This window comes from Athene noctua, chromosome 3 (genome assembly GCF_965140245.1).
Source record: "Athene noctua chromosome 3, bAthNoc1.hap1.1, whole genome shotgun sequence".
In the NCBI taxonomy this organism is placed as follows: domain Eukaryota; kingdom Metazoa; phylum Chordata; class Aves; order Strigiformes; family Strigidae; genus Athene; species Athene noctua.
The window spans coordinates 15,815,108-15,832,751 of NC_134039.1; the positions used below are offsets into that span (position 1 = coordinate 15,815,108).

A 17,644-nucleotide genomic window follows, 5' to 3' on the forward strand; every position below is an offset into this window, starting at 1 on the left:
AGTACTTGCCTTCACAGGAAAAGCATTAACACCTGACTACTTACAGAAATGGTTAACATGTTTTTAAAGAGGTCCAGATAAGACACAAGTATATACTGGAGTTTGATTGGAAGCAGGTCAGCAACATCTAATAAAGTTTCCTATGTTACAGAAAATTATGCTATTATATGATAATTAGGATTAAGGTCAATCTGAAAACTTTTCCTGAAAGCAGAAGAAAACAATACATTTTTAGCAAAATTTTCAGCATCTCAACAAAAAAGCCCCACTCATTAGCACTGTCAGCAAAGTAAGGAGAGAAATTTATGAGGGTGGCTAGGCACCAGCAAGCTGGAAAATCTCCCTTCAGCAGGCTTTTCTAAAAACAGGAGAGAAAAAAGAAAAACACTTCCCAGAGGGGAAAGTAACAAATTTATATTCTAAGCCTAATTTAGAGCTGGTTCTAGCCAGTTGAAGGAAGCTTCCAAACCAAAGGAAATATAGTCAATTAGATTGACTATGCTAATACTACCCTAAACTGTGATGAGAGAGCTCTCCTGACAGGAGGAACAGTTCTGCCACCTCTCTAGCATGCCTCGGCTGCGCTTGGTTTCTCAGGCAGCTCTGACCCCCACAGTCATCTTCGTGGGCTGCCCTGGCATCACATTCCTACAGCTTCTTTTCAAAAAGCAGTGCTTGCATGAAGGTACCTTAAAATGAAGACAGCATTATCAATGGCCACAGTGAATGCTTCACTGTATTTCCTTAGTCATTCTCTCTCTAGAAATGAAGCCACTGCTGCAATTACCAGTGTAATATTAGTAAGAAGATAAATATATTTATAATGCAGGCTTTATTTAATTACTGTAAATGTCAGAAGAAACTTCCATTCTTCAGTAGACTGAGTGGGATAAGTCTGTTGATGCAGCCACTGTGAAGCACAGGACAAGACCATGAGGGAGCAAGTGAGATCATGGAAGAATGCTGTATGCATTGTCACAGTCAACAATGCGGTCACTTAAATCACTTCACTGTGTAGAAAAATCCTCAAAGCACAATCACAGCTTCCCTATTCTATGCATGAAGAAAATTAAACAACTACAAGGGTAAGCAAGCTAGTAACATTGAAGAGGGTTCACTATTCTCTAAGAGATATTTGTCACTATGGCCAGGACACTAAAAGGTGCTTCCTGCAGTACATGGTTCATAGCAGTGATTCTCTCCTGGACTTATCTTTTCCATCTTTCTTCAACACAGAGTCAGAGAAAGTTACCTCACTTGGAAACCTAGAGCTACCTCCCTCCAAGACCTCAGTAGTCAAACTACTAGCCACAGGAGAGACAGATTGAAGACTACACTCTCTCTGAGGGGAGGAGACAGCCTTTACTGAGGGCTGTCACCTCACAGAAAAGAGACCAGGGTTCTGGTCTCTGCCCCAATTGATATTTAAGTATTTCTTATTAAACATTAATAGAAACAGGGACTAGAAGTAGCTCCCTATTCCCAGCTGAATGGCTTAGCCTTCAGGCTACAGTCATTCTTATGAGCTGGCTCACTCTTGCTCTCCCTGACCCACAAAATATTAACCATCCCCCAACAAAATGGAACAGTTTCATTTGAAGGAATGAAGAGCCTGCCAACTGACTGCTAGGGCGCTTTCTTCAGAGGGAGAAGTGGATTCATAATCCCTCAGGCAGAGAAGAAAATGGAGCCCCAAACTTGTCACAATCACAGAACCAGAGACTGGAAGGACATCACTATGTGATGAGGTCAGCTAGGGAAATTTCTCTTTGGAGAACCCCAGTAGCACCTTCAGCAGTGTTCAGTGTCCAGTAGCAGTGTAGTAATAGACCTCAGTCCAAGCCAAAGGTGTTCCTGAACCTATCTTGAAATGGACTTTTACATGGGCAGAAAATTTTACAGGTGGAAACTTAGGCACCTATTGACTGTAGGAACCTTCAGGAGTAGATGACATTTGAATGTATTAAGGATCTCAGTTTTGGACATAACCACATCCTACATTAAGTAGGAAGCACTATGTACACTATGTACCCAAATCCTGTTACAGTCTAACCCTAGAGCAACAAAACAAGAACCTGAAAGTGGTGTAGGCATTAACTAGATATGTGTTCACATTTAAAGCTTTTAGGCTTTACTCTGAATCATCAAAAATGTGAAAAAACCCTAACTCTTTAGACTGAGAAATTATAATTTCTTAATAGGAAATAGACAAATAGGATTTTTTGAAGGTATATTTAGTATAGAAATACTAATACTTCTTTCTTTTTTAAATAAAAATCAACTTGAATATAACGCCTGTACATTTTTTCAGTTTCTCATGTATTTTCAGAATGCAGATGTGCATTCTGAAATGCACTTAGCATGAGGTTACATTCCTGAAATGGCCATGGCTAGCAGCAAAACTTTTTATAATTATTCACACAGAAAAAGTGCTCATGCTTTGCATCATACATAGGTTCCCCTCAAAAAAAGTCCAGGCTGTGACACCCACATTTCCCGATTAGCATGAAGTACAAGATCTTTGTACTATTGAAGTGAATAGAAGTTTATCTTTTGATTTCAAGGGTAGCAAGGCTGCACAATTTCATCCTAGATTTTTTTTTTCACCTGGTTTCAACACATAGTGTCTCACTAACCTGTATTTTTCTCCCCAACACTTTTTCACTGCCCTTATCTCTGCCTTTGCCCTCTGGAAGCTCAGGTGTGTGCTGTTGCCATGGCCCATTAACATTGCCACCACACAAACCTCCCTGTTAATCTGGTATCTCCTGGACTGCAGGTACTCAGGTGCCGATTTCTTTTTGCAATGCCATCAGCTGCTGCAGTGACATTTAGTAGCACAGACTATGAGTTTGAACCCACTGCTCCATGATTTTCTTATGTTATTCCTCCTCCTTTTCACTAGTCTTCTTAAGAAAGAGCTGACCCATACCTGCCAGCCTCTTCAAACACAACAGCATTCATCTACCCTTGACACAACTCCTAATCCTAGTCTCATAACACCTACGCAACTCAAACTTTTAAACATCATCTTTCTTCTCCATTTTCTACAGTTTCACCTGCTTTCCCTCTTTACTTCATGCTCTTTCCTCTCCAGTTGCCACCTGTTTCGAATGCCTAGCTCCAAGGCATTCAGCTTCCTCATGAAGGAGGAGCATGATCTTGTCACAAAAATTTTCTGCTCCAACTTCTGAGCACTTCACATCATCTGTGCTTTCATAACCACCTCTGTCAGTTATCATCTTCTCAAGGTAGTGATTTCATATTCTTTACCTATCTATAATGTGCTTATTGTTACCATAAGGAAAGATTTTTCAGTGGCACAAATGGAAGAACCAGTCACTCATCTCCCAACTACAAGTAAACAGTTTTTAAATAGGACGAAACAAACACTGAGGAATTAGAAAATCATACATGATTGTATTTTAAAAATATTTTTTTTCAAGAGTATTTCTTTAATACTTATAATAAAGGCAGGCAACTAATATGCAGTTAGAAAAGATTAAATAAGCTAATAAGCATACTGATCTCTCCACACAATCTACCATGAACTGTGTGATGCATAAGATACAGATTTTGTAAATCTAGACTCTCTGGCCTCAGTTTTAAAATCAGTGTATTTTCTGGCTCAGATTACAGCAGTTTTAAGACTCTCCAAACAACCTTCTACATCCTCTGTCTGAGGTCTCGGTGGGAGAAAAGAATGAAAAGGGCTACCTACTTCCCAAAATGTATATTTTATTTAGTTAGGTGATGGTTAATAATATGCCTATCAAAAACACTAGGGATTTTCATTACATCAAAAATAACGCTGCTGGTGTTTTCTTCTTTTGATCATTTTAACATGAATCTAGAAAGCCATCTGTACAGAGATTCCTGGTTCATCCTTCACCATCAGGGCAAAACAAATGCTCATGTTCTTCAGAAATTTGTCTTTTTCTAGTAATGAGCACTGAAATCAGTTTGTTTACTTTCCCAGACTGAGATGCATAACCTCCAGAGACCCAAGCCTGATATATTCCCTTTTATAGCAAAAGGGATCCAGGTCAAGCTGCCCTGCAGACATCAGCTGTGACTATATGGCAGATACTTGTAAAAAGTCATGAATTTTTAAATTCTGGGGCTACAGAATTCCCAAGATTCCTAAAAGCCATCAGCATTCAAGTGAGTGTATTCTGATGGTTCACAAAATGCTCATACACGTTCATATGACTATGGATTTGTGTGTAAATGCAGAAAGCAGAATGTATTGGGAAGAGAACTCCCACAACAGAGTAGAAAATAGAGAAACACTCACTGCGTTATTTAGGGATGTGGACCAATAACAGGGGTCACTTTTTGAAAACCTAGCTATCAGTCTTCAGTATTGTAAGGGACTAAGGGCATGGATAAAGTACCATAAATTTCCGTCATCTATGCAAAAATGCTATTTCCAGGACCACACAGCAGTTTTCCAAACCTTTCATATTAAGTCTGAAGGTGAAAGGAGTGATTATTTTTTGGTTTAGTTTATAAGATATCTTAAGTGAGGTTTAAAAAACAACTATAAAGCGTATTCCTTTGGGAGAGGTGGGGGTGGGCAGGGAAAGGAAGAGACAGGGTACAGTCAGGTAACTTACATCCAGAATCTATCTTTACATGACTCTGTACAGTTGCTCACATAAAGACTATCCTTTTTTCTTCCATGTTTTTGTCTAACAAGATTTTCAAATACACTGGTTAAAGAGACAAATTATTTTCTCACTGTAGTAATCTACCTGTGGCAGCTACTAATGACTCTCTTTACCCCAAAATGTATCAGACATTTCATATTTCTTTTTCCAGCCTTAGTGGTTGTCAAGATTTGAAGTAAGCCAGGTATCTCTTTTCCTATTAGCAGTACCCAGAACCAAAGCGACAAAGTTCATAAACGCTTACAGTAGAAGGGCATCTCATTTCTGCAGGCACTTGGACATTACAGCCTTAGGATTTATGTGTTTGAAGCAAGGTATACTGAGCTCAGTGCAAGGGCGAGCCTAAGGTAGGTGTCAATCACCCTCTATCTGTTATTATATTCAAGTCATTAATCGTAATAGTGTGTGGTATAAGCTTGGTAATAAACTGACTGCACTAATGCCATTTATGTTTCAATACATTGATTGTAGCTCCACACACAGCCAAGGAGCTTATACTCAGGGTCCAACATCATCTTACTAATAACAATGAGTTTATCAGCCTTATTTTTATTCAAGTAAATTATTTTCTTGCACTTTAATTAACTACTAGGGCTTGTTTGTATTTAGCATGAGAACAGGAAATAATTGCAAGCTGGTCTCACAGTAGGGGTTACCATTATCTCCACAGAAATGAGGACAATCAATATTCTAGGGAGGACAGGCACTGAAACTGCCTCCTGAATAACTTACAGATCAATAATCATGACAGAAAATGGAAGGCAGATTTGCATTTGTAGGAATTCCAAGGAGACCCCAGAGGAAGGAATAGAGTACAAAGACAAACATGTAATTTTCCCTTAGTTGGTTGTTCATTTGTGACTGAACCCCAGGTCATCAGGACCTGTGAGCTTTAATCAAACGGTTAGGTAGGTGTCTCAGCAGCTGGTTGCCTGCTACTAAGAATATTTTAGGATATGATTTTAGGATGAGTAGATATAAACTTGATTTGTTTTGTTTTATGACCATCACAATAGCAATTACAATCACATCTTTTAATTGAAACTTGGAAATAAATAGCATACATTTACTTCTTACTGAAACCTGATTTGTATTATGGGCAAGTCCAGTTCAACTGTTAAAGAATGTTCAATGGGAGTAAAGGATCCAGTTCCAGGGATACCCTGTCCTAGGGGTTTCTGTAGGTTAAAGGAATGCCATTCCACTCAGCTACAGAAAGCATGATAATCTTTGCTCATTTGTTAAGTTCACATGAAAGATTCACTTTCCAGAATCACCTAGGAAATATCTCTTCCAGCAACTGGGCACTGGGGAGAGCCCCTAACATCCAAGCATTCCTCGGGAAAGCAGGGAAGATGTGGGGTTACTTCCAAGTGCTGCCTTCTCCTCCACGTAGTTGCTTTGCTTAAAAAACTGAATCTGTAGAGATTTTTAAGAGAAACAGTAGGACTGGTAGAAATGAGGTATGAATGTGCATCTGAAAGCACTAGAAGAAATGGCAGAAGGATAAAAGAAAAGTGTGTATTGAAGGCACCTTGGCAAACAGACTATCAAGATCATAGCAGACTCATGTGCAACTTGACACCCAGACTGCAAAACCAGCCTACATCCAGGAAAGGAGACTAGAGACCAATGAATAGACCAGCAGTGTTGCACAGGGACTCACAGGAGAGGGACGAGCCAAAGAGACTAAAGTTTTCAATAAATGTCAACTCCTTAAGAGCACAAAACGTACATCCAAAATGAGCACATGGTCACAAATCTATGAGAAACCTAAGAGTTGATAGTCAGTATTCCTCATCCTCCATTTCTCCATAATTAATGCTGGCGAAAATGGCTAGTCTAAGAGTCTAAGAAGGTGAGCAAGAGTCGATTTGCTAGCATAGCTGAAGGAAACAGAGTCACCTTCCTCTCATGTATGGTCTTGTGCTGAACTTTGCTCCATGAATTGTGAAAGCTAACGACCAATACAGAAAGAATAAACCAGTAAAATTATATCAGCCCTCCACTAACTGGGATATAGAAACAATAAGTAAAAACCCCTTCTGTCTAAACTTCCAGTTTTCAAGAAAAAAAGTTCAAGTTATTAAATATTACTAAATTCTCCACTGAAATCAATCAATAACCACTGTGTCCCATACGGCCAGTAACTACATTTGGCTTCCTTTTGTTAATTTTCTAAGCATGAGCATGCATTTTAATTTTGCTCTACAGTAGAAAAGACGGTGAAAGCTTTATTTAATTCTAGCCAGTCCAGAATACCTGAGAAATTACATGAATGTTGAGAAAGAGAGGAGCTGCATGAATATCAGAAACATGTGGAAAATGTGTTTATGTAAAACTCACTTATATGTAGGTACTATAAAACACAATATAAAATGCTAAGTGTGCTTTGGAAATGATAGCTTCCTGAATTGAGTTTTACTGTATTTGTAGGGGGAGTTTGTTGCTGTTTAAAAATAGTAACAAAGTTACATTTTTTCCTTTCTAAGTTATATCCCTCTCTGGCCAAGTGATTTCTGGGATGATCACAGACTGGTGGTAGGTGAGCATTTTTACTTCTTGTAGTATTTTCATGAGTCAGAGCCATGCCATCCATGATATTCCAAGAAAATTCAGCCTCCTGCTCCCTGCACAACCCCATTTACCTCTTTCAAGTCCTGGACAACAGCAGTGAGTCTCTCATTCTCTGCCTGAACATTGGTGACCACTGCCCTGCTCTGCTTCAGCTCATTCTGCATCTCCAAAATCTTCCCAAGGTAATAAGCTTCTTTTGATGCAGACTCCTGGAGGAGAGTCTCTTCACGTGTTTCACCATCTTCAGCCACTTTGCGGTGAATTGAGAAGGACTGTCCAAATGCCTGCAAGAGGAAAACATGCACAGTATAAAACTACTGAAGCCCTAGAAAAAGTATCAATGATAATGAGCAGCAGCATAGCCAGCGGGAACAAAATGGATCTGTAAGTCCCAAACTCTGACCTAATAAATACTGCCTTAGCAGCTTCCCAGCAGCTGAGGGCCACCATCTCATTTAGCTGAAATGAAGCATCTTGAAGCTGTTCTCATTTGCAGTATGGATTTATGGCCCCTATCCAGGCAACCTCCACTGAGATCAAGATGGTGCTCTGCTAACAAGCCATTAATTAGTGCCAGTGTTTAATTCTCCTGCAGGAGGCCAGCTGATAATTGGTCAATTCCTTTCTTCTCTAGTTCTGCAAAATAAATGTGTGGTTTGTTTTGCTTTAAAAAGCATAAATACCTGACAAATCTTTCTAAATTGCTTTCCATTTTCAACACTCTTTTGTCATAGGACCTGACTTCAAGATATGGAAAAAAAGCTTCCCATAACTTGAAAGAAAGATAAATGAGTTGAGTATCCAGCAGTGGCCATCTATACCACTGGTAAGCTAAACATGGAATTTGACCACCCATTCATTTCATTTGCACTCGGTCTTTTCTGCCTATGCTGAAAAGAAACAATATTTAAATATTCAAGAAGTTTCTAAATATACAGATAATTTTCAGTGATCCTCTTCTTGTTACTGGCTTAGAGTGATCAATTTAATAAGGCAGTATTTCTCAGTGACAATTTCTGATGTTATTTTGGACAGCTCTGAAACAACCTGGAAGAAAGAAAAGTACAAGCCATGATAGTAGAAGTGATGGAGATATCATTTAGATATGAAAGACAGAGGGGAAAATCCTGCAATAATATAGTAACATAAAAAATAATGTAATAACACAAAATAATATATAAATAAAAATAGTAATAAAATAATATATAAAGTAAAATGAAATCAAAACCTTTTTTGTTTGTATTATCTTTAAAAACAGACATTTGGTTGAAAATGACATGGCCCAATTCTGAAAAAAAGTCAAAAGAAGGCCTCTGATATTAAGAATATTTAGTCCATCATATGCAAAAGGTCTCTCATATATCTTAATTCAAAGACAGTGTATTTGAAAGACCATGATTTTTAATTTTTTTCCCCAAAGTAGGAGAGAAAGATGTAAGTCATAGTAATATATGTCCTTTCAGTGGGAAATTCTCCCCAAAAGCTTAATTTTTACCCAGTCCTATGAAACCACAAAGCAGAGTATACATTGGTACCCACTGTAAGCAGTAGCCTCCTTTGCCTTCCCATAAATAAGAATTATTTGCCAAATCCATTGTTTTACTGCCACTATTTATAGCCTTGCAGAACACATTTTAAGTTTTACTGGCACTAGAACTGAAGCAGCCCCTTAGAAACTTCAAAGAGAAACCCTGTTAAAAAACTTCTTAGCTTTTAAGTCTACTTCACTTAGAGAATCCTGTGAACTCAGCATTAAAGGATTCTAAAAATATTCAATAATGTATTAACCCAGCTGTCTTCTCAAAAGACTGCAAGTTACTGAAATAGCAAGCATCAGCAACTTGCCAAATAGGATTTTCCAAATAACAAGAGATTCAATTTAATGAAACTGTTAAGCACTGATTCAGTCACTATATCTGTGAATCTAAGATGACTGTTTCAGGAACACTGTTAATAAATTATATCTTAATCTACATACATATATTCAGAGGCTCACTGTTCCTAATTTGAGACTGAGCAAAAAGCATCAGTCTAACAAAGATCCCTACAAGATAAATGTAAAGGCCACCTATCAGGGGGGAAAATCAAAACCGCAGCAGAACAGCAGGCAGGGTTGACAGGGCTGCAGAAGCTCATGAAGAAATGGGAGCTGGAGTCCTCTCTACCAGAGCACTATAGTTAAAGCACTATGGATAAATACCAGTACACAGTGACGATCGTCTTCCAGGTGCAGACTGTATTTTCCTCAAATGTACTTTGAAGGTGCATTTTAGCATGTGTGGTGTTTGAGAATGGCCATAAATACAGATTTTGGGAAGGGTGCACAGCATAACAGAAGATTACTGGTACTTAACATTTCCTTGTACCTGTGACCACAGAAAATGTCAGAGAAAATAATTTGAACTTTTTTTTCCTATGAAATCAAATTTGAACATTACTGTATATTATACTATTCAATTTTCTTCTTGAACTCCTATCAATATGTTAAAAATCACAGGAAAGAAAGGAAGCATAATTCTCTTTCCATCTAAGTAGAAATTATGCAGGTCCATGCAACAAGAAGAGGAACAAAAGATGTCTTTTAATTAAAAAGCAAGCAAAAAGTCTTGTTTATGTATTTCATGATCTGTATAGAACACCAAAAAGTTTAAACTTTCCAGACATACCCACTTAAGGCATTCCACGAGATTGATCACTTTTAAATTAAGACATACATAAATATTTTTCAGCTGGTAGCCAGATATTTCTTCTATTTTGATTTCATGTTTTAATAATTTGCTTAATATGTTTACTTAGTTATAAAACCTTATAACCTTGCTATAATATAAATATTTCAATTAACTGTGCTCACTTATTTCACTGAAGCCATCCCTAAAGTGGGAAACATTAGTCACCTGAAAAACTTTTCAGGTCAACTAATCTTGTAACAGATGCAACAGTTGTCTTCCAACAACTATTGGTTTCCAGGCCTGGATGTAACACCTCACACTACTGCTTCACATGAACACCATGCTCAGCCAACAGCATGAACAGGCTGCAGCCTGGGAGAGCAGCCCACTTCAGCCTTTACAATTACCTCCTGAACATGCTGGACAGTAAAGAGTCAAAAGGTCCCCAGGGGCTAGGAAACAAGTATTAGTGAAACCCAGTAACAACAAGATACAAACTGGAGGAGCATTTGGCACAAACAGAGGCATTCCTATGTGAGATCTGGATGCAACTGGTGTTGGCATCAGGTATGGAAGAAAGAGCAGCAGATGAAGCTCAAAACATGAGAAGGTGGCAACCTGTACTGCAAGCTCAAGAAAGTTCACTTGCATTTGGGTCAAATTTTGGATACAAACCAGTTGGTTGAACATATGGTATTGTATATTTGGAAAAAAACAGCCTGCTATGGAAAATTGACTGGGGAAACAGCCTTCCTTTGACACTACATGACACTGAAGGAGAGAAAGAAGTACCATGCAAATGCGGAGCAGGTGTTCCCCGTGTTCATCATTGAATAAGATCCCAATATTTTGGTCAGCTATTCATAGAGAAGTCATATAGTTTGGCTCCTGGAAGTATGCTGTTCCTGTCTAAGAGTACTTTGTCATCTATATTAGTACCATCCCAGCTTCTCTCTAAAACAAATTTCAGGTGATGCCAGGATGGTATAAGCAGGGCCAGGCTCTTCCATGCTATTGCATCTTTTCAACTGGAATACAACAAGTATGTCAATATATGCTACAGAGTTCTCTGACCTAGCCACGAAGAAGTAACTGCTGAAGCCAAGAACTGTAGTTGTGACTGTGGGAATGGTGCTCAGATCGCTTACTTGCATTATTTCTATGATGGTATGTATAGGGATGGGTGCAGTACTATATCTTGCAGACGTTATTGTTAATTACCACAGTTCTTTTCATTACGGTGCTGCCTTGCTTGGTGTGACTACTCATTAAAATCACTTTGAAATCATCACTACTTGTCCCTGGGTAGCTCTTAGTTTCAGCAATCACATTGCAGAGTAGTTTCAGCAACCACATTGCTGAGCTTTTCTGACAAAGCACATTGTCTTCCAAATTCAAGTTGGGACTCAGACGGGGCTGTATAGCCCTTTATGGCTTCTATTCCCTTGAGAAACCCCCTCCCAGTGTAGGCACAATAGCTTAAGTCAGCTACAAAGACTGAGGCAGGTTTACTGTTTTGAAAAAGACTGTCCTAACAGAGAACACTCTGAATTTCACCTTATACTAGTCCCACCACTTTACTCAAGACTTTGCTTGAAAGAATGCTCTTGAATGAGTCAGGAGATACATTTTTTGTAAGTTGGTAATAAAAGCTGAGTAACAAGATGCCATTAAATGTTGTAAATATATATTCTGAGACCTGAAAAATTGTGTAACAGTATCATGACTTTTTAGGGGTGTCTTAAAATTTGAACTTTGAGTACAATAAAATAATGATCAGTATTTGTTTGAGTGCATGATAAAGGATGCCAACAGCAGGCATACACAGGTAAGAGGTCAGTCTGATCATACAGAAAGGTGTAACTTTTGAGGAAAAGGCCATTTGCCATTGAACTCTAAATAACCCCAGGTGGAAATTCCAGTATCAGAAGCAAACTAGCACGAAAGAAATAATGCAGTGAATAAAACTGGCACAGATTTGTAAAAGAGCAATAGAAAAATACAACCGTTCCAAACAACATATGTAAGAATATGTATATGAAAAATAAAAACAGCAACAGAAAGCTAATGTGCAGTGAGTGACAGGAAATGATGTTTGTAAAATGAAAATTCTGTTTAGTACTTGGAGAAAAAAAAGAAAAAAGAGAAGCTAGATGTCTAATTTAGGTGTAGAAAGCAGCAAATTATGCAAAAAAAGCAAAAAAACCCGTAAGTAGGTAATGAAGGATGCTATTTCTGGGTTTCATTTTTATTTTTACTAGCCACCTTCTAGTGGAATTCTAAAGTGTTTGCATAGAACTTCACTCTTCTAGTCTGTGATGATTAATAAGCAATAAAACATGACCTGACTGCTATCAGGACAAGCAGGCAGCCTACCTTTATGGCTCTGACACTTAATGTAGTTTTTCTGATGCATAATGCAACTCCATTGAACTTGTTCAAATTATTACCTATTTCAGCTGCTAACTTGCTGCAAAACAGAATGTATTATGTATTAGTTACCTCCATATTCCTAAAACAAAAGCAGGAAAAAAACAGTTTGGGATTATCCAAGAGGGTAGCATACTTCCTAGGCAAATGTCAGTACGGCACCACAGATGGAAATCTTTCCTAGAGATGCCTAACTGGGCTTAATGTCAGGTTTTATTTTGTGGCACAACTTGAACGCCCACTTATCACTGAATATTCCCTTAGTCGCTGGCAATTCTGCATCTCTCTGTCAGATGAGTTGTGTTTATTAGTGGTTTTTAAGCTTATTATTCTTATTTTCTTTCTTTCTTTCTTCACAATTTGTTAACCAAAGCTCAGTGTTTTCTGACATTTTTCTGCTAAGGAGCAGTCAGTGGCAGACACAGGTCTGTGAGGAAATCTCTAGGCAAGGCGGAGCAGGGGAGTGAGTGGCTGAGCAGGCTCTAGCCCTTCCCTCAAAACCAGCTGGTACAAAACTGGCCCCCCTGTAAAATGGGATGCGGCTCCATTAGACACATTACTTCCTTAACTTACCTCCAGTATTTCACACCCTGCTCACCTGAACGCTGCTGAAATCAACCTGCATGTAGCAGTTTAATTGCTAGTAAATCCAGGTCAACATTCAGCCTAACTGGGAATCTCCCTTTGTGGGCTATCTACAGGCATATGCTCACTGCTCAGTTCTGATCACCTGGCCGCCATTCCATGCTCCCTCACACTTTGGGTACACAGATTGCCCTGGGTCTTGGACAAGGACTGTGTTTTATTCCTGAAGAACACAGAAGGTAGCACTGAGTCTAAACCTGACTTGTGTTTCTTGGCAGCATTGCAGTGCAACAGCAAATGACGATGCCCTGGCAGAAATGACTGATGGGCTCCAATCATATATCTGTTTTCTTAAAAAGTGGGAAAGTTTTATGCTTCTAAAATGTATTTGTAATTTTGACTAAATTTTCATGCAGTTGACATGACCTCCTGGATGTTCATTTAAGACATCTGAGACAGGTCAATAGGTTCGCTTTTGGAATCCAATACTGAAGTGATTAAAGTCTTCAAATGCAAATAATAGGCATATTGTGATCAAAACCCAGACAGATGCATGGTTAATGATGACAGGAGAAAAAAATTAATAGGTACTGTGTGGATTGTGCATGCAAGATGGACATCCCATGCAGGGAAGCATGTGGAAAACTCAAAACCAGATTGAGAACACAGCCTGAACCAGCATGGGCATACAGGCAAGAAAACTAGACCACGAACTTTTGGGTTGACAAGCTAGCTGAAAACAGCTTAAAGCTACAGAAGAATCCCATTTATCTGATTCTTCCTGTGTTCAAGAAAGCAGGATGCTGGAGTCTCCTGCAGAGAGGCAGAGAATAGAAAGATGCTCAATCTCATCACTAATTCTGATACAGGATAAGAAATGTGTAGATAAAATAAAACTTTAAAGTTGCTATATGTTAGCAACTACTGTATAATCTTAAACTAAAGTAATCATTAACTGGTGATCTATTTGTAGAATGATTCTATAACAAACACCACTGTGTAGGTGCCTGCTAGAAAATGATTTATTATCTTGTTGATGAATGTTTTTGAGATGCATTGTAACAAAGCCTTGAAGCATCTTAAAAGTGCAGTTCAAGCCAAAGTCCCTGAGACAAGGACATTCAGGGGTCTTTCTTTTGAGGTGGTGGTCCATGGTGGTCACACAAGCAGCTCCTCGACTCATTTCAGGATTCAGGAGCACATGACCAGAAAGAGGTAGGAATAAGAAAATGAGCTACGGGAATTATGCTTATGTATGAGAACTTGTTTGTTATGCATTACTGTATCCTATATAATCTCTGTTTTACACGAGTTGTGTGTGCATTGCTGGTGAGACAACTCCCCTGTGCACCCAGCCGTTAATAAAGAATGCCTGCTTCTTAATACTGCATTCTGAAATAGAATATATTATAGTTTTGAGCACAGTATAGGTAACTATGATAAAACCACAAATGTTACCTGAAGAAGGTATTTTATTACCTCCTGAAGGCAAAAAGCATTTAACTTTATTTCCAAATACCAGCTTACTTAATCAACTCAGTTCAATAATAATGCAAATGCTGGTGCAGTGGTAAAGTCATGTAAGTTAATATATGCATGAGAGATTTAACTTACAAAAAAAAGACTTGCAAACCGATGTGCTGGAGGTTTTATCTATGCCAGAAATACTGAGTTCAGATGCATAGTAAACATAAGTAATATTGAGACTGTTTACAGATACAGAGCAGTAGGACAAATGTCAACAATTCATCATCTTTTCCCCAAGGAAGCTTAGATAAAAGTGTTCATAATGTGGATGTTTTCTGTCTGTTCTCAGTAGATCCCTACAGTGTCTACAGGCCTGTTGAAATCCATCTATCAGATGCTAATCAACAAAGCCTTCAGGAAGAACTGGGGGAAAAGAGCATTTACATTCAATTCAGCTACAGATACAGCCGTGCTTCTGCAGTCCCAGTACACATTGTGCTGATTTCAATCAATATGCTACGGTGTGACGCTTTAAACAACCATGCTGCTTTTTTATAAATAAGGAACAAAAATATTCCTAAATTTGATGGTTAGGAAATATTTATAGACAAGAAGAAGAAGAAGAAGAAAGCTTTACCATGAAAATGAACATTCAATACTAACCTCCACTGTTTATCAGCAAGCCACTAAAGAGGGGAGTGAATAAGAATTTCCATTTAATTGCCTTTAACAGCACTCTAGATGAGGATTTAAATTCTCTGTCCTGTTCTATTCCCTCCAGGCACGGAAAATACAAGAAAGAGGAAGCTTGTAACAAAGAGCACCACTTACCTACAACACAATTAATTAGGTTCGTGCTGGTAATTTTAAAGCAGCTCTGTTCAAAATGAATATGGCCAATGATTAAATTATTTCTACAAACAAAATAATTCACACATTATTAATGAAACATGAAGTGGCTTAAAAATTTGCACTAATGTCTGTATTGGTGCTTATATGAGTTCACACTATCATCATGCCAACTTCCAGCTATTACAAAATTCCAGTTAAAACCAATAAAAGCATTACCAGAACAAACACACAGAAAACTGTCAAAGATATCCTTTCTTTTAAAAAATTGTGTCTGAAATCTGCGATGAAATATGCTTTCCATGTAGGCTCTATTACCTTTGCAGTAAACAGCAAAAACCCATGGTTCATGGTTTTTTTCTTTTCTGACTGCTTTCCTTTTTTCTGTTTTTCTAACTGTGAAATGACTGAGATAATTGCAATTCCTTCTCCTGCCCTTGCTTGAATAAAGCTGCAAAGAATGTGTGCCAAAATCCAACTCTTTAAGAGTTGTCGGCCTGCTGGGACATTCTAGTTATTTCACATTAGCTCCCCATATGTAAACTCACATTCCATAGTGAGAGCACATTTTTTAGCACATTTTAGGAGTGGTCTAAGCAAAGTCATGTTGCTAGTGAATAATAAAAACAACATGCATGCATGAATACCAACTACACTCTACATTGCTGCTATTACTTTTGCTGTAGTTTTCTGCTGGAGAGAAGTTTCAATGGTAGTACTGTATAGGGAATTATTATTTTCAGCTGCAAAGGCACAAGGGGGAGAAAGGAAAGACTCATCACAAATCAGTACTATCTCAGAGCAGCATATAAGGAAAAAAAAGGCTGCATGCCCAGAACACCTCTTCTGAAAAAGAAGGGAAGAAACAAGGAGTAGGGACACAACCACATCCTAGACAGAGGTGCATACCAGCCAGTGAAGCTGGATGGAGCAAGGAAGAAGAAAGCTGTTTCTCAGAAGATAAGCTCTTTGCACATTAGAGTAAAAAAAGCAATGGAGAAATCCTGTATCCATGTATGCTGCAGATACGAGGAGTATGCCTCAACATAGATACAAAAAGTGATGAGTGGAAAACTGTAATCTTATTGTCATAATATTACGTTTGTGCTAAATTTCAAGTACATTCATGTTACTGATTGTTACTGATTTGTTATTAATTTGAGCTGATATTAATGGGGTTTTTATGATTTTCATAGGGAATGATTAGGCCTAATCAATTAAATGGAATTTTACAGGAGTATTGGTTTTATAAAAAGATAGTAGTGTAATATTTTAGTAAAGTAGTCATGAAAATACTGTATTTAGTTTAGAGTAACCATACAACCAGTTATGCTGCTACAAAGTACTTTGTAAAGTTCCAGGCTAACGCCACATAGGCGTTAGTACTAAGAATTATTAACTAGATTTCTAATCAAAGATTCATGACGAGGTACCATTGTTAGACTGTTCAGTAGGGATGATTTGTTGCCCTGGAGACCAAGTGTTCTGGACGACGCATTGCGAGGGGGCCTCAAGGCATGTCGGAGGTGCAGTGTGAGCCAGGGTCCTTGCATCAGAGACATTGGAGGGTCTTTCTTTCAGGTCAGTGTCCGTGGTGGTGGCAGGGGCGGTCCCCCCAACTCAATTCAGAACTCGGGCAGGCACGGCCAGAAGGTGATGAGAGTGGAAGGGTGAGTTGTGGGAGCTGTCATGTTTATGTGTAAGAACTTGTTTGTTGTGTATTGCTGTGCCCTGTGTGGTCAGCATGATACACGAGTTAGGTGTGCACTGCTGATGAGACATCTACCCTGCACACCCAGGCGTTAATCAAGGAGTATCTGCTTATCCACATCACACTGGTGTCAATAAGTTCTTCTATCCTGTTTTGGTGACATTCATGCAATTTTAAAAAATAACGAATTGTTATTTTCCCACACAATCCCTGAAGAACAGAACTACTTACACATCTGTAGGCTACCAGCTTACTGAATGACCCAAAAGCTTTAAACTATCTAAACCTCACTTGAGGAAGCATTCTGAGGTTTCATCTCTAATTCAGAAGGAAATGGTATTCTTCTACTGCAAAACACTTAACTGTGTTTACATATATTCTGGAAGCAATAGAACATCTATTTTCATTAGATACTCCTCTTTTAACATTTTGTACTATTTTCTTTCAAGTAAAAAAAAAAAGCAGAGATCTAAAACTACATATTCTAAATGTATAGTAAGTGGTAGTATTTTTACCAAGCAGCAGAATGAAGTACTTTCTTCTCTAAGAACAGGAAAATCCTCTTTTTGAATAAGAAAAGAAGTAATACAGGTACAATATTGTCTTCAAAGCACTGTAAAATGTCACCCTCCAGGCAGAAGTCATTATGCTCATAATACTTCTCTTTGTCATACAAACAAAAG

General features: G+C 38.3%; 1 protein-coding gene across 7 annotated transcripts in view; it reads right to left on the minus strand.

The window, feature by feature from the left end:
• BICD1 (BICD cargo adaptor 1) overlaps positions 1-17,644 on the minus strand; it is a 198,320-nt gene that overhangs the window by 80,504 nt on the left and 100,172 nt on the right. For all 7 annotated transcript variants that reach the window (XM_074902062.1, XM_074902059.1, XM_074902060.1 and 4 more), the window contains exon 2: positions 7,322-7,534. In XM_074902062.1, the coding sequence (XP_074758163.1) occupies positions 7,322-7,534 (213 nt within the window). The remainder of the gene's footprint in view (positions 1-7,321; positions 7,535-17,644) is intronic.